The 21730-nt window shown below is 52.3% G+C and overlaps 1 protein-coding gene across 1 annotated transcript; it reads left to right on the top strand.

Moving 5' to 3' along the window:
- Positions 1 to 3491: 3491 nt before the first annotated feature.
- gfra2b (GDNF family receptor alpha 2b) lies at positions 3492 to 11319 on the top strand. The gene is made up of 10 exons (XM_042344457.1): positions 3492 to 3719; positions 5744 to 6001; positions 6183 to 6266; positions 6868 to 7154; positions 7403 to 7464; positions 7735 to 7844; positions 8352 to 8483; positions 9466 to 9638; positions 10115 to 10168; positions 11060 to 11319. The coding sequence occupies exons 1-10, from the start codon at positions 3689 to 3691 to the stop codon at positions 11198 to 11200; spliced, it is 1332 nt and encodes a 443-aa protein (XP_042200391.1). The 5' UTR covers positions 3492 to 3688; the 3' UTR covers positions 11201 to 11319.
- The last annotated feature ends 10411 nt before the right edge of the window (positions 11320 to 21730 follow it).

Below are 21730 nucleotides of genomic sequence, written 5' to 3' on the forward strand. Positions count from 1 at the left end.
AGTTCCCCTTTCCCACTGGCAACTTCAATAAAACATTGTCCAGTGTTGAAAAGAGGCAGCAATCCATGGGTCTATACTGAGGGAGCGAGCCCCAGCACAGACATGATGGGGGGGAGAGAGAGAGAGCGGGGAATGAGGTTAGAGTAGGGAGCTCCAGTGGGGGAGCGAGCCCCAGCACAGACACGCTGGGGGGAGAGAGAGAGCAGGGAATGGGGTTAGAGTAAAGAGCTCCAGTGGGGGAGTGAGCCCCAGCACAGACACCATGGGGGAGAGAGAGAGAGAGCAGGGAATGGGGTGAGAGCAGGCTGTTTGTTGGGATGTCGTTGTGTGCAAATCGGTTTTTGCGTTCACTGCAAAATATACAGTCAATACACTCTCTATATCTCTCTCTCTCTCTACCCCCAGCGCTGAACTGGAGTATCAGCCTGGATAGTGACCTCAGCCGCCCTCCTACCCCCTGCCCCTCCCTCACCCCAACCCTGCACACTACATCCCCCTACACCACACTCAGGTCCTAATCCCTGATTGTCCAGCGCCTTGGGATGTCTTCTCGATGTGAAAGGCGCTTTATAAATATAATTTTGTTGTTGGTGCCTCAATACCCACAAATATGATGATGAGAAAGTTAAATTATGATTCTAAAATCTATAGAGAATTGGGGGAAATTCATAATTCATGCTTCTGCGTTCGGAAAGCTTTCAAACTCGTTTCCTCAAGCAGGATTGGAATCATTCCCAGGTTCCGGTGCAATTTCCGGATAATAATGGGAACCATTCACGCCGCGAGGATGTCTCAAAGCACTTTACAGGATTCACTGCAAAAACATTGTGTTTTGCGGACAAACACAGCGGCCAAGTTGAGTGCAGCAAAGTTTTCCACAAACAGCCGTGAAATAACGAGCGAGGGATTTTATCTGGGGAGGGTCGGCCAGGCCAATGAGAGAAACTTCCTGCTCTTTTCCGACAGGATCTTTAACGTTCCACCTGAACAGGGCAACAGATGAGGTGTGAGGGAATCCGCTCCGCGGTCACTTCCCCTCCAACTTCCACCCACCACCCACCCCTTCCCTCCCACACTCCGACTCCTACCCATCCTCCCCTACACACCTTTGTACCCGTTTCCCCACCCTCTGTCACTGAACTCATCCTATCCCTAAAACCAACCACCTGCTCCCTTGACCCCATCCCCACTCCACTCCTTATCTCCCAGCTCCACTTTCTTGCCCCACATATCACTGACATCATCAACCTGTCCCTCTCCTCTGGCTCTGTCCCCATTCCATTAAAAACTGCCATCATCACGCCCACCCTGAAAAAACCCTCCCTTGATGCGTCGCAGCTATCAAGCTACCGGCCCATCTCCAACCTCCCCTTTCTCTCCAAGGTCTTGGAAAGAGTTGTCGCCTCCCAACTGCGCTCTTTCCTTTCCACCCATTCTCTTTTGAACCCCTTCAGTCAGGTTTCCGTGCTGCCCATAGCACAGAAACTGCCCTGGTCAAGGTCACCAATGATATCCTGACCATCTGTGACCAGGGCTCCCTCTGTCTCCTCGTCCTCCTCGACCTATCGGCAGCATTCGATACGGTCGACCACGCTATCCTCCTCCACCGCTTGTCCTCCCACCTCAACCTTCAAGGCACTGTCCTTGAATGGTTTAGGTCGTACCTTTCTCACCGTCTTCACTTTGTCTCGACGAATGGCTTCTCCTCCACCCCCCGTACTGTCTCATGTGGTGTCCCTCAGGGCTCTGTCCTCGGTCCCCTCCTCTTCACCCTCTATATGCTCCCCCTGTGGTGACATCATCCGCAGACATGGAGTTAACTTCCACATGTATGCGGATGACACCCAACTCTACCTTTCCTCCTCTACTCTCAACTCCACGACCCCCGATGTCCTGACAGCTGTCTGTCCGACATCGAGTCCTGGACGAGAGACAACTTTCTTCAGCTCAACGTGCGAAAAACCGAGGCCCTCCTGATTGGCTCACGTCAGCGCCTCCGCACCTCAGGCGCTGACACCATCAGCATCCAAGGCTGCACTCTCCACCTCTCAAAGCCAGTCAGGAACCTCGGCGTTTTGTTCGACCCTGAGCTGTCCTTTCTCCCTCACATCCGCACCACAACTGGCACCGCCTTCCATCACCTCCGGAACATCGCCAGACTACGGCACTACCTCACCCCTCACGCTGCTGAAACCCTGGTCCACGCCTTTGTCACCTCAAGGCTGGACTACGGGAACTCTCTCCTCGCCGGCCTTCCCGGCCCTCCCTCCACAAGCTGCAGGTCATTCAGAACTCTGCAGCTCGTGTACTGTCCCGCACCAGGCTTCGGGACCACATCACACCCACCCTCGCCCTCGCCCTCACCCTCACCCTCACCCTCACCCTCACCCTCGCCCTCGCTCGCCTCCACTGGCTCCCCATCCCCCAGAGGATTGATTTCAAGATCCTCATCCTCACCTACAAGGCCATTCACGGCCTCGCTCCCTCCTACCTCTCCAACCTACTATCCCCCTACCTACCTGCCCGTACCCTCCGTTCCTCTGGCTCCGGTCTGCTCCACTTCCCCCGCCCCAACCGCCCTACCATCGGTGGTCGGGCCTTCAGCCTCTCAGCCCCGAGGCTCTGGAACTCCATCCCCAGTGCCTTCGCCGTTTCCTCCCTTTCCTCCTTCAAGGCCGGTCTCAAAACCTTTCTCTTTGACCGAGCCTTCAGCTCCGCTCTCGACTCTCTACCCCCTCCTCGCTCCCTCCCTTCCCTCCCCTCACCCTGACCATTTCCCCCCTCCTTGCTCCCTCCCTTCGCTCCCCTCACCCTGACCATTTCCCCCCTCCTCGCTCCCTCCCCTCACCCTGACCATTTCCCCCCTGCTCGGGTCATGACCCAACTGTGCAGCGCCTTGGGACGTCCTCCTGACGTGAAAGGCGCTTTATAAATGGAATCTTGTTGTTGTTGTTGTTGAGGGTAACGTCTCATCTGAACTAGAGTGGGGCAAGAGAGAGAGAGAGAGAGTGGTAGAGGGGAAAGAGTGATTGAGGGGGAGAGATAGTGTATGTGTGTGTGTGAGAGAGGGCCAGAGCGAGAAAGAGAGGGTTGGGGGGGGGGGGGAGTGTGATTGAGAAAGAGAGTGTGAGAGATGGGGGAAGAGAGAGTGTGTATGAGAGGGGAGAGTGAGTGCTTTCCCCCCAACTGTTCCCCCTTCCCCCCTCCCCCAACTTTTCCCCCTTCCCCCCCAACTCTCTCCAACTTGCACCCTCCCCCACCAGCCAAACACTCCCCTCTCCTTCCCAAACTCCTTTCTCCCAACCTAACACTCTCCATCACAACACAGCCCTCTCCTCCCAGCCTCTCCCCCCCACCCCTCCTCCCAGCCTTCTCCAACCAATCTACACAGAAACACTGGCTAACCCAACCCACACAGCACCCTCCCACCCCCACTCAGCCAAACCAAGCCAAGCCCATCCTCTCTGCCTGACACCAACCCATCCCTTCCCCAACCTAAACACTCTCCCATCTCAACCTCACCCTCCAGTGCTGAGCTGGGGCTGTTTCTCAGGGACAGTGAGAGCCTCTTCCCCCACACCCAGGGGTTTGGGACTTGGGGGCGGGAGCTGTACTGGATGGGGAGGGTATCCTGTCTGACCGACATCTCTGCTGTGACCCTGTAGCGATTGGTACCCGGGAGCCAACAATGCACCTACTCCTCACGCTCCTCTGCCTAGGTGAGAAACGCCTTCGAATCCGTGCATCTCCTTAGCGCCTTAAATCGGTTATTATTATATCAAATGTGAGGATTATTATTATTATTCTATATGTAAAGACACACAAATAAATAAATCAACAAGTTTGCTTTCAATCACGTTTCGTGTCACGGGAATGTCGCAAAACCTCACGGGATTCACTGCAGGTGACGTGTAGTGACTCTGTTTCTATCCATAGGAAATACAGAAACTAGTCTTGAAATGAATTCTTTCCCAACAAGTGAAGCGCTGTTTGTGCACATGTGGGTGCATTTCTCTGTGTCTGTGTGTGTCTAATGGGTGTCTGTGTGGCTGTGTGGTTCTCTGTCTGTGGGGGTGTGGGCATCTATGCCTTTTTGTGTGTGTGAATGCCTCTGTCTGTTTGTGTGTGGATCTATGTTGGTGTCTGTCTGTCTGTGTCTCTGTCTGGCTGTCTGTCTGTGTGTGTGTGTGTGCATGACTCTGTCTGTTTCCGTGTAGGTGGATGAGAGGGGAGTGCATGAGAGGGGAGAGTGAGTGCCCTCCCCCCAACTCTTTCCCTGGAGTCCTGTAGCTCAGTGGTTAGAGCACTCGCTTTGCAAGTGAGAGACCTGAGTTCAATTCCAGGCAGAGGGCCAAACCTTGGGCAAGTTTCCTTACTCCACACAGAGCCTAATAATATTCCCTCCAAAACCAAAAACAATAATAAATCGGTCATTTTCAATCCACGACTGTTTGTGGGACATTGCTGTGCGCAATTGGCTGCCGCGTTCGCCCACAAATATACAGTCACTTCACTTTACAGTATATACTGTGAAGTGCTTTGAGACGTTGAGAAGATGTAAAAAACGCTATATCAAATGCAAGGATTATTAATATTATTATTATGTGGGTGTCTGTCTGTCTGTGTCTTTGCTGTGTGCCTGTCTGCGTGTGTGTCTGTGTGTGTGTCTCTGTCTGTGTTTGGGCGTATGTGTGTGTGTCTCTGTCTGCGTGTGTCTCCGTCTGCATGTGTGTGTGTCTGCATGTGTGTGTGTCTGTGTGTGGGTGGGTGTGTCTATCTCTGCGTGTGTGTCTGTGTGTGTGTCTCTGTCTGCGTGTGGGTATGTGTGTGTGTCTCCGTCTGCATGTGTCTGTGTCTGCATGTGTGTGTGTCTGTGTGTGGGTGGGTGTGTCTATCTCTGCGTGTGTGTCTGTGTGTGTGTCTCTGTCTGCGTGTGGGTATGTGTGTGTGTCTCTGTCTGCGTGTGTCTCCGTCTGCATGTGTCTGTGTCTGTATGTGTGTGTGTCTCTGTCTGCGTGTGGGTGTGTGTGTCTGTCTCTGTGTGTGTGTGAGTGTGTGTGTGTCTGTCTCTGTGTGTGTGTGAGTGTGTGTGTCTGCGTGCGGGTGTGTGTGTCTGTCTCTGTGTGTGTGTGAGTGTGTGTGTCTGCGTGCGGGTGTGTGTGTCTGTCTCTGTGTGAATGTGTGTGTCTGCGTGCGGGTGTGTGTGTCTGTCTCTGTGTGTGTGTGAGTGTGTGTGTCTGCGTGCGGGTGTGTGTGTCTGTGTCTGTGTGAGTGTGTGTGTCTGCGTGCGGGTGTGTGTGTCTGTCTGTGTGTGTGTGTGAGTGTGTGTGTCTGCGTGCGGGTGTGTGTGTCTGTCTCTGTGTGAGTGTGTGTGTCTGCGTGCGGGTGTGTGTGTCTGTCTGTGTGAGTGTGTGTGTCTGCGTGCGGGTGTGTGTGTGTGAGTGTGTGTCTGCGTGCGGGTGTGTGTGTCTGTCTGTGTGTGTGTGAGTGTGTGTGTGTGTCTGCGTGCGGGTGCCTTTTTTTGTGTTGTGGCTGTTGATCTCTCTCTCTGACACTCTCTCTCTCTCTCTCTCTCTCCCTCTCGCTGCTATCCCAGCCCCCCAGCTCGGGTGCGTGAGGATTTGGGGGTGAGGGTGGGAGGGTGGTCCTCCTGATGTGAAAGGCACTGCGTAAATGCAATGTGTTGTTGCTGATCTCTCTCTCTCTCTCCCTGTCCCCCCCCCCCCCCCCCCGCTGTTTGCAGAGGTGGGGGCTCTCTGTGCTGGGGAGAGAGCTGATTGTGTCCAGGCTAGTGAGCTGTGTAAGGCAGAGCCCGGCTGCAATGACCATTACGAGACCCTGCGCCAGTGCTCGGACCCCGGTGTGCGTGGCCCTGGGGCCAGGGGCCAGTGTCTGGCCGCCGTCCTCGGACTCCAGCAAAGCCCCCTCTTCAACTGTCGTTGTCGCAAAGGGTCCCGGAAGGAGAGGCAGTGTCTGGCCATTTACTGGGGCATTTACTGGGGTAAGCTCCCCAACTCTCACCGCACACACACCCCCCCCACTCAGCCCTCACCTCAATCCCCCGCCCTCGCTCCCCCGTCCCCACCCTCGATGTCGGTGTTGTTGTCGGTGTCGTTGTCGGTGCTGTTGCAGTTTGCCCGCTGGGCTGATCGAGTGACCCCATTGCCTCTGTGACCCCCCAGGGGATAACATGTACGACAGTTCACCTTATGACCCCCTCAACTCCCAACTTTCTGACCTCTTCCCCCCGACTGGCATCAGCTCAGGTACCAATTATGTTTTGGGGTCAGGTTGGTGGGGAATGGGGGGATGGGAGTGGAGGGTGAGGGATGGGGGTGATCGGTTGGAGTTGGGGTGGGGTAAGGCTGAGGGATGGGGGTGAGAGCGGGGGTGGGGTGAGGGATGGGGGTGAGAGTGGGGGTTAAGGGTGAGGGATGGGGGTAAGAGCGGGGGGTTAAGAGTGAGGGATGGCGTTGAGAGCGGGGGGGGTAAAGGTGAGGGATGGGGGTGAGAGCGGGGGGTAAAAGGTGAGGGATGGGGGTGAGAGCGGGGTGGTAAGGGTGAGAGATGGGGGTGAGAGCGGGGGGTAAGGGTGAGGGATGGGGGTGAGAGCGGGGGGTAAGGGTGAGGGATGGCGTTGAGAGCGGAGGGGTAAGCGTGAGGGATGGGGGTGAGAGCGGGGGGTAAGGGTGAGGGATGGGGGTGAGAGCGGTAGGGGGGTTTCGAGCGCTACCCTGTGTGAGGGGCGAGTTGTTGAGGGTTGGGGTGCAGGTGGGAGCTCGGAGTCCCTGCCGTGGGCGGGTGGGCAGGTGGGCGGGTGGAGGGTGGGGGGGATTTCCCTGACACAGACCCTCGTGTTGTTGGCAGAAGCTGAGGGGCTGCGAGTGACAGGGAACGGGTGTGTGCCAGCAGCGCGGGATTGTAACCTCAACTCCTCATGTAAGAAGCATCGGTCGCAGTACATCACCACCTGCACCAGCCGAGTGCCCCCCTCCAGCATCTGCAGCCGTCACAAGTGCCACAGGGCACTACGGCAGTTCTTTACCCGCGTCCCTGTCCGGCTCAGCCACCGGATGCTCTTCTGCCCGTGCGGGAACCCGAAATGTGAGAACAGGAGGCTTCAAACCATTGTGCCAGCCTGCTCTTACCAGGGGGTAAGGATGGGGGCGAGGGCAGTGGGGCGAGGGCTGGGGGCAAGGGGTGGGGGCGAGGGGTGGGAGCGAGGGCTAGGTCTCTCGCTTACGAGGCGAGGGCTCTAACCCCTGAACTACAGGACTACACATATTCTGAGAAGCGCTTTGAGATGCCTTGAAGACGAGATCAGGCCCTGTGTCAAATGCAAGGATTATTATTATTATTTTTATTATTATGTAATACAAGTTGTTGTTCCTTCTCCCCCCAGGACGCAGAGCAACCCAACTGCCTGGCCCTACACAGGCAATGCCAGTCAGACATTATGTGCAGGTGAGAGCCGATTTTCACCATAGATTTCACCAATAATAATAATACTAACAACAATAATCCTGGCATTTGACCCGGCGCCTCATCACGTCTTCGAGACGTCTCAAAGCGCTTCACAGGATACACGGAAAAGTGTAGTGACTGTGTGTTTTGTGGGGGAAACGGGGCAGCCAATTGCACCCGGCGACATCCCCACAAACTGGGTCAAACGCGAGGATTATTCCGGTGTCGCTGAGGACCCGATGACTTGAGGTGTCGGTGTTTGGTCCCCAGGTCGAGGTTGGCTGATTTCCTGACCAACTGCCAACCGGCACTGAAAGCAATGAGCGGGTGTTTCCGGGAGAATTACCCCGCGTGTCTGCTGGCTTACTCTGGCCTGATCGGTGAGACTGACCCCCTGTCATGGGGAGAGAGGGGTGGTGGGGGGAGTGGGAGGGGGGAGAGAGAGGGGTGGTGGGAGGGGGGAGAGAGAGGGGTGGTGGGAGGGGGAGAGAGAGGGGTGGTGGGAGGGGGGAGAGAGAGGGGTGGGAGGGGGGAGAGGGCGGGGTGGGAGGGGGGAGAGAGAGGGGTGATGGGGGGCAGTCAGTGGAGGGGGAGGGAGGGGGTGTGGGGTAGAACCCGAGTGACTGTTACTGAGTTGTCTCTCTATCTCCTCCGTTTCTCTCTCTTTCCTTCTCTCTGTCTCTGTTTCTCTCTCTCTCTGTCTCACTCTCTGTGTCTCTCTGTCTGTCTCACTCTCTGTGTCTCTCTGTCTGTCTCACTCTCTGTGTCTCTCTGTCTGTCTCACTCTCTGTGTCTCGGGTCTCTCTGTGTCTCTCTGTCTGTCTGGTGCTCTCTCCCTCTCCCTCTCGCGCTCTCCCTCTCTCTCTCTCTCTCTGTCTCTCACCCAGGAAGTGAGATGACTCCGAATTACGTGTCAGGGAGTGAGGCAGTGGCTCCCTGGTGTACCTGCAGTGGGAGTGGGAACCAGCGCGGAGACTGCCACAAGTTCCTCAATTTCTTCAAAGAAAATACCTGCCTGAGTAAGTCTCTCCGTGTCCCCCCCAAACCCCCTCACGCTAGCTATCGCCCTAACCCCTCGCTCTTCCCCCCTCCCCACACTCGCTGCGTTGTTGGAGAGGCTGTCGTTCGGATGAGGTGATGGTTTGCTGCAAAGTGTAGTGACTGTGCCTGTTGTAAGGTAACCTGGCAGCTCAATTGCGCCCAGCGACGTCCCCACAAACAGGAGTGAAACGAGAGAGCGATTTTATTGGGGGGGAATTGTCGGCCAAGACACCGAGACAGAGAAACTCCCTTCTTTTTTCCCCCGACAGCGCTGTGGGAAGAGATCTTTAACGTCCGCCCGAACAGAGCACAGACAACAACAAGATTCCATGTGTACAGCGCCTTTCACGCCAGGAGGACGTCCCAAGGCGCTGGACAGTGACAGCATTTCAGACCCGAGCTGGGGTCAGGGGGGCTAAGGGAGGGGGGGGGCGATGGCATGGTCCAAGGGGAGGGTCTTGAGGCAGGGCTTGAAGGAGGCTAAGGAGGGGTTGAGGCGGAGTGACTGGGGGATGGAATTCCAGAGGTTGGGGCAGAGTGGCTGAAGGCTCTACCGCCAATGGTAGGTCGGGGGACGTGGCGCAGTCAGAGCGGCTGAGGGGAGGGAGCGGGCGGGTTGGTAGGGGGTTAGGAGGTTGCAGAGGTAGGGTGGGGCGAGGCCATGGAGGGCTTCAGAGGTGACCAGGGTCTTGAACTGGATCCTCTGAAGGATAGGGAGCCAATGGATTCGGGCGAGAGTGGGGAGTGTGAGGTTTAACGTCTCATCCGAACGTCAGCGTCTCAGACACTGGGGCGCACTCTCTTTCTCCCCCCCTCTCTCCCCTCCTCTCTCTCTCTCCGCCCCTCTCTCTCCCGTCCTCTCTCTCTCTCTCTCTCTCTCTCTCTCTCTCCCCCTCTCTCAGTGTGTGCGCAGGTGTGTGTATATCCTGTGTACCCGTTTACCAGATGCCTGTGTTGCAGGGAACGCGATCCAAGGGTTCAGGAACGGGATGGATGTGACGAGGGGAGTGATGTCCATGGCTGCAGTCGTGACCAGCCCAAGGACCCCCACCCCAGAGAGGGCGGAGTCGCGGGCCCCCGACCTCGGCCCCCAGGTGACCGCAGAGGTCAATGCTATGTGTGCCAGCCTTCAGGTACCAGCCATCAGCCACCGTGACACCGTGTGTTTGAGCTGGTTATACCCCCATTTCACCCCCACCAACTCACGCTCTGTGCCCCTTTACCCCCTTATCCCCTCTCCACTCCCCCACCCAACTCCCCCACCCCCTGAGCCTTGGCTCTCACCACCTTACGCTAACACTCCCCAACGTTGGGTGTATTGTCAGCACTGTGTTGGGAACTCTGGGACACTCTCCCTCTCTGACTCCCCCCACCTGCCCCCTTCCTTCCCCAGATCCGGGGTGCGCTTGAAGACCTTCCCCTTCGCCGGTGCCTATTCTCACCTCACACCCCCTCTCCCTCCCTCCCTCCCTCCCTCCCCGACTTGGGGTATTGCTCCCTCACTGTCGAGCGCTCTGGCACCCTACCCTGGGTGAATGGGGGGTGGTGGGGGGGTGGGGGGGCTGCTGTGTAAACCCAAGTTGTTGTTGTTGATGGTTTCTCGTTACAGGAACAAGCAGCAAAAGGCAACGGCTCCCGAAATTACGGCCTCTGTCCCCTGAAGGTAATTCCGTTTTCCTTGCAGTTTTAAAGGATTAGAGAATCACAGCCCAGAGATGGGGGAGAGAGAAGTGGGAGAGAGGAGAGCGAGAGAGAGAGTGAGCGAGAGCGGGAGAGAGAGAGAGGGAGACCCATTGTCAGAGACCTTATAATAATAATAATAATAATAATCCTTGCATTTGATATAGCGCTTTTCACGTCGGGAGGACGTCCCAAAGCGCTTCACAGAACACACTGTAAAGTGAATTGACTGTATATTTGTGGGCGAACGCGGCAGCCAATTGCGCACAGCAATGTCCCACAAACAGTCGTAGATTGAAAATGACCAATTTATTATTGTTTTGGTTTTGGAGGGATTATTATTAGGCTCTGTGTGGAGTAAGGAAACTTGCCCGAGGTTTCGCCCTCTGCCTGGAATTGAACTCAGGTCTCTCACTTGCAAAGCGAGTGCTCTAACCACTGAGCTACAGGACTCCACCTTGTTCTTCAGATGAGACGTTAAACCTCACTCACTCCCCGTCTGTGCCCTGTTCAGGAGGGCATTACAGATCTCTCCCACTGCCATGTCGGGAAAAGAGAAGGGAGCTTCTAGGAACAGGAGGAGCCATTCAGCCCCACGAGTCTGTTCCCCATTCTATTAGATCGTGGCTGATCTGCACCTAAACTCCAATTACCGGCCTTTGCCGCATATCCCTTAATCACCTGACCAAGAGATGTGAGATCTCTCTCTCTCCCCTCTCTCTCTTTCTCTCTCTCTCTGTGTCGTGGCCGAAAATTCCCCGAAAATTGGGGAATGCTGTGGGGAGGGAGGGAGGGTATGCTGAGCGGGGAGGAGGGGGGCAAAGAGATGGGGGTGTTTAAGAGGATAATTCACCCTCTGTTTTCTCTCTTAAAGACATATGTTCCTATGATGGTGAAGGGCACAGGTCTGGGGAGTGTCGTGGTGTTTAACCCCTCAAAGAGTGTCTCGCCGACCCCACCCAGCCTTGCCTGGGCAGCCATGGCCTGCCTGCTTCTCCCCCCACTGACCTCATAGAGACTCGTATCATATCTCTCTATATGTTATTATATACATATCAATATTGTTAATATGGCTCATTATTAATCCATTGTAACACGAGGTGTGTTTATGTTTGTGTGTTTAGAGGAAGGCGAGTTTGCAGAGCTATGGGGAGAGCGCGGGGGAGTGGGGTTGATCAGGGCTATGGGGAGAGCGCGGGGGAGTGGGGTTGATCAGGGCTGTGAGGAGAGAGCGGGGGAGTGGGGTTGATTTGGAAGCTCTTTCAAAGAGCGGCACAGACACGATGGGCCGAATGGTCTCCTTCTGCACTGTACGATTCTACAGTTGTCCAAAGACATCTACAAGGAATTATTGGAATTATTGTCGCCTGTGTGTCTGCAACTGCCCCCTTGTACAGAACCCCATTAAAATGTTACTTTTAAGGGTTTTGATTGATTTTAAACTACAACAGTTTGTCTCTCGGCGCTTTAGGACATTGTCCTGACGTGAAAGGCGCTTTATGAATGTAATTTGTTGTTTTCTGTTGCTTTGTCGATCGGTGCATCTGGGGTTCAGGAGGGTGTGGGTTTGAGTCATGAATATTAGCATTTTATCAAATATTTAAGTTGGGGCAGAGATCACGGACACATTAAATGCCAATTTTCTTTTTCTGCAGCTCTTAAATATAAATAGAAACTGTCTTCTAAGTAAGAGGGGGAGAGAGGGGTGGGGGGAGAGAGAAATAAGAGAGAGAGGGAAGGGGAAGGAGAGAGAGATAAGAGTGAGGGAGAGCGCGGGGAAGGGGAGAAAGGGGAGGAAAAGTCCATATCATTAGAGTTTGGGAGCCTCGACAACATCATCATCATAATAATCTTCGCATTTGATATAGCGCCTTATCACATCTTTGAGATGTTGAACTGACTGTATTTTGTGGGCGAAACGTTGCAGCCAATTGCGCACAGCAGTGTCCCCACAAACAGTCACAGGTTGAAGTGACCAAATTATTATTATTATTATTTTTTGAAGGGATTATTATCCCGGAAAAGCGATCCCCCCAATCGACTAATAACCGGGTTCCTACTGACTGCCGGTAAACAGAGGCGCGCGTGTGTGTGTGTGTGTGTGTGTGTGTGTGTGTGGAGTAAGGAAACTTGCCCAATGTTTCGCCCTGACCTGACCCGCCTGGAAATCGAACCCGGGTCCTCTCGCTTGCGAGGTGAGGGCTCTAACCCCTGAGCTGCAGGACTCCACATCCCAGTCGGTCACACGTGTCACACAAATGCTCTGGGCACTACCCGGTGTGAAGGTGCTGTATAAACACAAGTTGTTGTGTGTGCAAACGGGCATCGGGTGTAAGTACAAGGTTGAGTAAAGATGACCCTCTGGTGGTGATGTCAAGTAACTTCCACAGTAACTCAGTCTCTCTCGCGCTGAGCCCAGTGCCTGTCAGCCTTATTTGTGCCGAGCCGCGTGTCTGACACACTCAGAAACCCATCACCGTCGTTTAAGAGTCTCCAATCCAAGCTGAGAATTCCCTGCATCCCACCCACACATGGAAATCCCAGAGATAGATTGTTAGAATGGAATGCGCTCTCTCTCTCTCTCTCTCCTGCTTACCCAATTCCGGAGAGTATTAGGCCCAGGTTGTGTAAGGATTAATTGATTTTCATGACCCTGTGGTGAGGTATGGGCTGACACAAATCTTACACCATTAATTGAGGTTTATTAAATCAGAATAAATCCAATAATCCTTACGTATCCACGTTTACTGTAGTTCCCAACGATTTAAGTCAGATAATTAATGAATTAGATAATTTGTTAGATAATTATTAGGGGAGGACAAGTTTGCAGAGCTATGGGGAGAGCGCGGGGAGTGGGATTGATTTGGAAGCTCTTTTTAAAGAGCCTTTCTGTCTCCCTCCCCAATGCACAGGAGAGAGAGGGAGCAGAGTGGTGGTGAACGGTTGTTTTTCTGACTGGAGGGAAGTGGTGTCCCTCAGGTGTCAGTACTGGGCCACTGCTGTTTTTGATCTATATAAATGACTTGGACTTGGGTTTAGGTACAATTTCCAAGTTTGCAGATGATACTAAGCTGGAAAAGTAGTAAACAGTGAGAACGATGGTAGCAGACTGCAAGAGGACATAGACAGACTGGTAACATGGGCCGACATGTGGCAGATGAAGTTTAATGTGGAGAAATGCGAAGTGATGCATAAAGCTGTTAAAAAAGCATCCGGGATACGAGGCTTTATAAATAGGGGCAGAGAATACAAAAGTCAGGAAGTTACGATGAATGTTTATATAAAATACTGGTTAGGCCTCAGCGAGAGACTGTGTTCAGTTCTGGGCCCCACACGTTAGGAAGGATGTCAAGGCATTGGAGAGGATGCAAAGGAGATTGACCAGAATGGCACCAGGAATGAGGGGCTTCAGTTATCAGGAGATGCTGGAGAAGCTCGGATTATTCTCCTTGGAGCAGAGAAGTTTAAGAGGAGACTTAATAGAAGTTTTCAAAATGATGAGGGGATTCGATAGGGTGAACAGGAGAAACTATTCCCACTGGCCTTTCCTATATTTCAGTCTAATGGTAAGGTATTAAAAATTGTATATATTAATAACCTAAAATGTTTCTTGTGTCGTCACATCGGATCTGAGCTGGGGGTCAGGATTGGGGAGGGCAGGGGGGGAAGGAGGGTGATCGAAGGCACGGTTGAAGAGGAAGATCTTGGGATGGGTCTTAAAGGAGGCGAGGGAGGGGGTGAGACAGAGGGACTGCGGGATGGAGTTCCAGAGGATGGGGAGTGACTGAAGGCCCGTCCTCCACGGTTGGGGTGGGTGAAGTGGGGGATGTGAAGCAGGCCGGAGCCCATTGAGCGGAAGGAGCGGGCAGGATGGTAGGGGGTTAGGAGGTCACTGAGGTCGGGGGTAGCAAGACCATGGAGGGCTTTGAAGGTGAGGACCAAGATCTTGAACTGTATCCTCTGTGTGATGGGAAGCCAGTGGAATCGGCCAAGAATGGGAGTGAATATACCTTTATTTTTTAATGCATGACAAAGCCTACTACACGTCTCAATTGAAGTGTCACCAGTTAGTCTGTTCTCTAAGAGCTCCTCCTGCTCTTTATCTAAGTTCCCTGATGATTAACTCAGTGTAACTGAATCTCCGTATCGCTCTCTCGCCTGGGGCATCCCCAAGATTGAGTTCTCTCACTTTGACTTCCCCTTCTCTGGCCAGGGGGCATTCTGACCTTCAAGTTTGAGTTCTCTCACATTGTCTCCTGCCTCTCCCAACATGTCTTTTCTTGTCAATAAACAAGTCAACGAGAAAGAAAAGGATCGGAGCCAATAAATGAAATAAAGATCATTAGCCACCAAATAGGATCAGACAATATCTGCTAATATATCCAATTATACAGGACACAACATTGGTATAACTGCATGTCTCAGTATAATTAACTCCACCCCCATCAGCAAACACCAAAGATCAATCTCCAACTCACTGAACTTAACTTATCAAGTTACACCAATTAATTTCTAACCAACATTAAACAGTTGTATTTAATCCCACTTCAACACAACTGGGTTCCTGTTCGGGTGCCAATGTAAGGGTTAATTTATTTTCATGACTTTGCGGTGAAGTAATGTACTAATGTAAATGTACGATTAATCAATGTTAATTAATTCAGAATAAATCTATGTTTACTGTAGTTCACAACAATTTATATCGACCAAACCAACTGCTGCATGAGAGATAGAGGATGGAGCAATGTCCAATTTAACGTTCATTTTAATCCAAGTATATGTGTCCATCAAAAGGTATTCACGTATATTGTTGTACGGTTCCCAGTTCAGTATCACCCAAAAAAGTATCCAGGTATTATTGTATGTATTTATTCCAACTATATATGCCAAATGTAACTCTTTTAACTTGTTTAAATCGTAGTCTGGATCTTCCTTCTTTAGAAGCTGGAATAGAGCTTGTGTTCCCAAGTTCCAATTTCTTCAGCGAGCCCAGGAGCATGAGGAGGGAACGGGGTGAGGAGGAACAGAGTGAGAATTCTGTTTGGGAATTAGGTGAGAGGGGGAATTCGATGAGGTGAGAACTTGTAAAGCAGAAACAAAACCCCCCAAGAGCCTGCACAAAAGATCACATTCCTGTGGCGGTAGATGTTGAGCAGGCGTTTAGTATATAAGGAGTGTGTGCAAGGGAATAAAAGGGGGGAAATTACTTGTTTTACCCTGAAACAGTTGAAATATGTTACAAAACATGTCTGAGAACCTGGCAGGGCAGCTGAGACCCATTCCATGCTCACTGTGTGCCATGTGGGGACTCCAGGATGGCTCATGTGTTCTGAACAAACATGTGTAGGAAGTGCCTCCGGCTGCTTGAGCTTCAGCTCAGGGTCACTGAGCTTGAGGAGAGGCTACAGTCACTACATAGGATACGGGAGGCTGAAGAATTTATGGATCAAACTTTTCAGGAGGTGGTCACCCCACAGCCACAGAGAGATCAGGGAGTGGTCACCCCACAGCCACAGAGAGTTCAGGAGGTGGTTACCCAACATCCACAGGGAGTTCAGGAGGTGGTCACCCCACAGCCACGGAGTTCAGGAGTTGGTCACCCCACAGCCACAGGGAGTTCAGGAGGTGGTTACCCCACATCCACGGGGAGTTCAGGAGGTGGTCACCCCACAGCCACAGAGAGTTCAGGAGGTGGTCACCCCACAGCCACAAAGGGCTCAGAAGAAGGGTGAGTGGGTGACCATCCGACGTGGAGCAAAAAAAGAACAGACAGAAATCCCCTAAGAGTGTGGCACTCACACACTGGTTCTCGGTACTGGAATCCGGTGAGAACGACTTTGCCGAGAAGAGTCAGAAGGTAATGGATGTTCAGGGGGATAAGGGGCAAAACGCCAATGCTGTTGTTATCGGGGATACAACAGTTAAAGGGCGATGGCATGGTCGAAGAGGAGGGTCTTGAGGCAGGACTTGAAGGAGGCTAAGGAGCGGGCGAGGTAGAGTGATTGGGGGATGGAATTCCAGAGGTTGGGGACAGAGTGGCTGAAGGCTCTCCTGCCAATGGTGGGGTGGGTGGGTCGGGGGACGTGGAGCAGCCAGAGCCGGCTGAGCGGAGGGAGCCAATGCCTTATGCAAGTGAATACCAAACCGGGAGGATCAAACATATGAATGGCTAGCTGGAGAAATGGTACAGGAAGGAGGGCTTCAAGTTTCTAAACCACTGGGGCCACTTCTCGGGCAGATGGGACCTGTACACGAGAGATGGGTTACACCTGAGCAGGGCTCGGACCAATGTCAGTGCAACAAAGGTAACAAATGCTGTGGGGAAGCGTTTAAACTGATTTCGAGGGGAGAATGGGGATCAGAATGTAGCATCAGGGAAGGGAAACAAGTTACATAGTGGACAAGGAGAGACAAATAGAAATGAGACAACAACTTGGATTTATATAGTGCCCTCCACGCCGGACAGGGTCTCAGAGCACTTAAGGAATAGTCCAGCAAAAAGTGGAAAGAGATGGGGGAGAAATGTAGAGCGGATGAAGCCGGTATTGGAGTGCATGTGTGTAAATGCAGAGAGTGACCAATAAGCTTGGTGAGCTACGGCTCAAGTTGCCGCATTGGGTTTTGATGTAGTGGCAATTACGGAGACTTGGCTCAAGCAAGGGCAGGAATGGGAGCTGAATATTCCTGGCTACAACCTATTCAGGAGGGATAGGGAAGGGAAAAAAGGAGGAGGAGTGGCAACACTCATTTGGGACACGGTCACGGTCCTGAAAAAGGACACTGTGTTAGAGGGTCCAAAAACTGAATCTATTTGGTTAGAGTTACGGAGCAGAAAAGGAACTGTTACTCTGTTAGATATTTACTACAGACCTCCAGATAGTGGGAAGGAGAGAGATGAGCAAATCTGCAGCAGATCGCGGAGATGCAAAATCAATAGAGTAGTGATAATGGGGGACTTCAATTATCATCACATAGACTGGGAAACACACAGTGTAAAGGGCAAGGAGTGGGAGGAAATCCTGAAATGTGTGCAGGAGAACTTTCTGGATCAGCATGTTTCCAGCCCAACGAGGAAGGAAGCAGCACTGGATTTAGTTCTGGGAAATGAAGTGGGGCAAGTGGAGCAGGTTTCAACAGGAGAGCATCTGGATAACAGTGATCACAACATCATTAGGTTTAGAATAGTCATGGAAAAGGACAACAATTAATCAACTGGAAGCGGACTAATTTCAGTGAGCTAAAAAGGGACCTGGCCAAGATAGATTGGAAAGAAAGATTGGCAGGTAAGACAGCAAACGAACAATGAGCCTTAAGGAGGAGATAGTTCGGGGACAGAGCAAATACATTCCCACAAAGGGGAAAGGTAGGACAGTCTAACCTCCCTGGATGACTAAGGAAACTGGGGTTAAAATAAAACAGAAAAAGGAGGCTTATGCCAAATGTCAGGTCCAAACACACAGGATAATCAAATAGAATATAGTACAGAGGAGAAGTGAAAAGGGAAATAAGAAGGGAGAAGAGAATGTACGAGAAACGATTAGCAGGAAATGTAAAAGGGAACCCTAAAGTATTTTATAAGTATATCAAGAGTAAAAGGTTAGTCAAAGGTAGGGTAAGTCCAATTAGGGACCCAAATGGAAATCTTCTTGTTGAGGCAGAGGGCATGGCTGATGTACTAAATAAGTACTTTGCAACTGTCTTCACAAAATAAGGGGCTTAAAAGGGGCAAATGAACAGAGAGACCTGAGGGTCCACATAACCCAATCTCTGAAGGTAGCAGGGCAGGTAAATAAAGCTGTTAAAAAAGCATACGGGATACTGGGTTTTATAAAGAGGGGCATAGAATTCAAAAGCCCCAGGAGGTTATGTTGAATATTTATAAGATGCTGTTAGGCCTCAGTTGGAGACTGTGTTCAGTTGTGGACACCGCACTTTAGGAACGATGTTAGGGCATTGGAGAGAGTGCAAAGGAGGTTTACCAGGATGGTTCCAGGAATGAAGGACCTTAGTTATGAGGAGAGGTTAGCAAAACTATGATGTTCTCCCTGGAGCAGAGAAGATTAAGAGGGGATTTAATAGAGGTTTTCATGAGAGGATTTGATAGGTTGAACCGGGAACTGTTTCCAATGGCATGTGGGTCAGTAACCCGAGGACACCGATTTAAGAAAGTTGTTAAAAGAAACAGAGGAGAGGTGAGGAGAAATGTTTTCACCAGCGAGGTGTTGGGATCTGGAATGTATTACCTGAAAGGGCAGTGGAAGCCGATTCAATAACAACTTTTAAGAGAGAAGTAGATGGGTATTTGTGAGGACAGGATTGCAGGGCTATGGAGAGAAAGCCGCCAGTGGGATTGAGTTGGAAGCTCTTTTCGGAGCCAGTGGAGATGCGATGGCCAAATGGCCTCTTTCTGGGCTGTATGATTCTATAATTCTATGATTCTTTTTCTCCCAAATCGATCCGTGTTTATACAGAGGAATAGCATGGAGCTGCAACACAAGCAATAACCTTTAGGTGATCTTTCACCTATTGTCTTTTGTAAGATAGTTCCTTTGTGAGGAAATGCTGGACTTCCTTGAGTCCAAAATTGAGGGAATCCGCTCAGCTGCCACTGCCCTCCCAAGAGTCTGACCACTACCTATCCCTCCTTCCACACCTTTGAACCTGTCACCCCCTCCTCTGTCATCACCACCATATCCTCCTTGAATACTACCATCTGCTCCCTGGACCCCATCCCTACCCCTCTTCTTAAATCCCAGCTCCACCTCCTTGCCCCACTACTCGCTGACATCATTAACCTCTCCCTGTCATCTGACACTGTTCCTTCCCCCCTCAAAACAGCCACTATCAGCCCCATCTTGAAGAAACCTTCCCTCGACCCATCACAGCTATCAGCTCCCGGCCCATCTCAAACCTCCCTTTCCTATTGTTAGAATTTACACTTTTTGTATAATGTTAGAATCACAATAGATGTTGCGAACGGGTTAACTTTTAAGTTAAGTGTGAGGGCAACTGGACTGACAGTCATGGGATAGGACTCATCTGGTTTTCTCTGTTTTTGAAAGAATAACGGACAGCTTTGGAAAAGGGCCGGGGGTCACCTCTTATCAGTAAATGACAACAAGCCACAGAGGTAATGGTCCAAGGTACCGGTCGACACAGGATCTCGACTGAGCAATAAGTCACTAGATTCTGACAGGGCCGAGCGATAGAAGGCAACCCTCAAGAGTAACAACTAAAGAGCAAGTTGTTTAAACTGGAGGGCCTCGGTACCATCCCGGGATACTGATTAGGAATAACCAGTCACTTAAAAGGAATGTACTAATGATCCCACACCACAAAATAATGAGCACCAGATACAACAACAACAACAACAACAAGATTCCATTTATAAAGCGCCTTTCACGTCAGGAGGACGTCCCAAGGCGCTGCACAGTTGGGTCATGACCCGAGCAGGGGGGAAATGGTCAGGGTGAGGGGAGGGGAGGGAGCGAGGAGGGGGGAAATGGTCAGGGTGAGGGGAGCGAAGGGAGGGAGCAAGGAGGGGGGAAATGGTCAGGGTGAGGGGAGGGAGCGAGGAGGGGGAAGAGAGTCGAGAGGGGAGCTGAAGGCTCGGTCAAAGACAAAGATCTTGAGACCGGCCTTGAAGGAGGAGAGGGAGGAAGCAGCGAAGGCACTGGGGGATAGAGTTCCAGAGCCTCGGGGCTGAGAGGCTGAAGGCCCGACCACCGATGGTGGGGCGATTGGGGCGGGGGACGTGGAGCAGACCGGAGCCGGAGGAACGGAGGGTACGGGCAGGTAGGTAGGGGGATAGTAGGTTGGAGAGGTAGGAGGGAGCGAGGCCGTGGATGGCCTTGTAGGTGAGGATGAGGATCTTGAAATCAATCCTCTGGGGGATGGGGAGCCAGTGGAGGCGAGCGAGGGTGAGGGTGAGGGCGAGGGCGAGGGTGAGGGCGAGGGTGGGAGTGATGTGGTCGCGGTGTCTGGTGCGGGACAGTACACGAGCTGCAGAGTTCTGAATGACCTGCAGTGTGGAGGGAGGGCCGGGAAGGCCGGCGAGGAGAGAGTTCCCATAGTCCAGCCTTGAGGTGACAAAGGCGTGAACCAGGGTTTCAGCCGCGTGAGGGGTGAGGTAGTGCCGTAGTCTGGCGATATTCCGGAGGTGATGGAAGGCGGTGCCAGTTGTGGTGCGGATGTGAGGGAGAAAGGACAGCTCAGGGTCGAACAAAACGCCGAGGTTCCTGATGGCTTTGAGAGGTGGAGAGTGCAGCCTTGGATGCTGATGGTGTCGGCGCCTGAAGTGCGGAGGCGCTGACGTGAGCCAATCAGGAGGGCCTCGGTTTTTCGCACGTTGAGCTGAAGAAAGTTGTCTCTCGTCCAGGACTCGATGTCGGACAGACAGCTGTCAGGACATCGGTGGTCGTGGAGTTGAGAGTAGAGGAGGAAAGGTAGAGTTGGGTGTCATCCGCATACATGTGGAAGTTAACCCATGTCTGCGGATGATGTCACCACAGGGGGAGCATATAGAGGGTGAAGAGGAGGGGACCGAGGACAGAGCCCTGAGGGACACCACATGAGACAGTACGGGGGGTGGAGGAGAAGCCATTCGTCGAGACAAAGTGAAGACGGTGAGAAAGGTACGACCTAAACCACTCAAGGACAGTGCCTTGAAGGTTGAGGTGGGAGGACAAGCGGTGGAGTAGGATAGTGTGGTCGACCGTATCGAATGCTGCCGATAGGTCGAGGAGGACGAGGAGACAGAGGGAGCCCTGGTCACAGATGGTCAGGATATCATTGGTGACCTTGACCAGGGCAGTTTCTGTGCTATGGGCAGCACGGAAACCTGACTGAAGGGGTTCGAAAAGTGAATGGGTGGAAAGGAAAGAGCGCAGTTGGGAGGCGACAACTCTTTCCAGGACCTTGGAGAGAAAGGGGAGGTTGGAGATGGGCCGGTAGCTTGATAGCTGCGACGCATCAAGGGAGGGTTTTTTCAGGGTGGGCGTGATGATGGCAGTTTTTAAGGGAATGGGGACAGAGCCAGAGGAGAGGGACAGGTTGATGATGTCGGTGATATGTGGGGCAAGAAAGTGGAGCTGGGAGATAAGGAGTGGAGTGGGGATGGGGTCAAGGGAGCAGGTGGTTGGTTTCAGGGATAGGATGAGTTTTGTGACAGAGGGTGGGGAAACGGGTACAAAAGTGAGTAGGGGAGGATGGGTAGCAGTCGGAGTGTGGGAGTGAGGGGTTGGGGGGTTGGTGGATGTTGGAGGGGAAGTAACCGCGGATACAGCCCTGAACTGATCAATCCTCTATCTTAGACAATTAAGGACAATGTGTATGTGTGTTGAGGCACTACACCCCATGAGGTGCTCATGTACATCCGGTATGATTTCGACCGGGTGATCTAATGTCCGCACCATGATTGGATGAACATTGGTATAAGAGTTCCGTTAACTTTGTGTACAGAGCCGTCTCAGGTCGTGGAGACAAGGGTACGGGAGATGGGGCCGTCCCGGGCTGTGGAGACAAGGGTACGGGAGATGGGGCCGTC

Source organism: Callorhinchus milii, unplaced genomic scaffold, assembly GCF_018977255.1.
Source record: "Callorhinchus milii isolate IMCB2004 unplaced genomic scaffold, IMCB_Cmil_1.0 Scaffold28, whole genome shotgun sequence".
Lineage (NCBI taxonomy): Eukaryota > Metazoa > Chordata > Chondrichthyes > Chimaeriformes > Callorhinchidae > Callorhinchus > Callorhinchus milii.

Coding starts and splice junctions, on each gene's coding strand:
- gfra2b (XM_042344457.1), top strand. CDS start 3,689: ATGCACCTACTCCTCACGCTCCTCTGCCTAG. Junction 7,155..7,402: donor CAGCCTGCTCTTACCAGGGG/GTAAGGATGGGG, acceptor TTCTCCCCCCAG/GACGCAGAGCAACCCAACTG. Junction 7,465..7,734: donor CAGTCAGACATTATGTGCAG/GTGAGAGCCGAT, acceptor TTTGGTCCCCAG/GTCGAGGTTGGCTGATTTCC.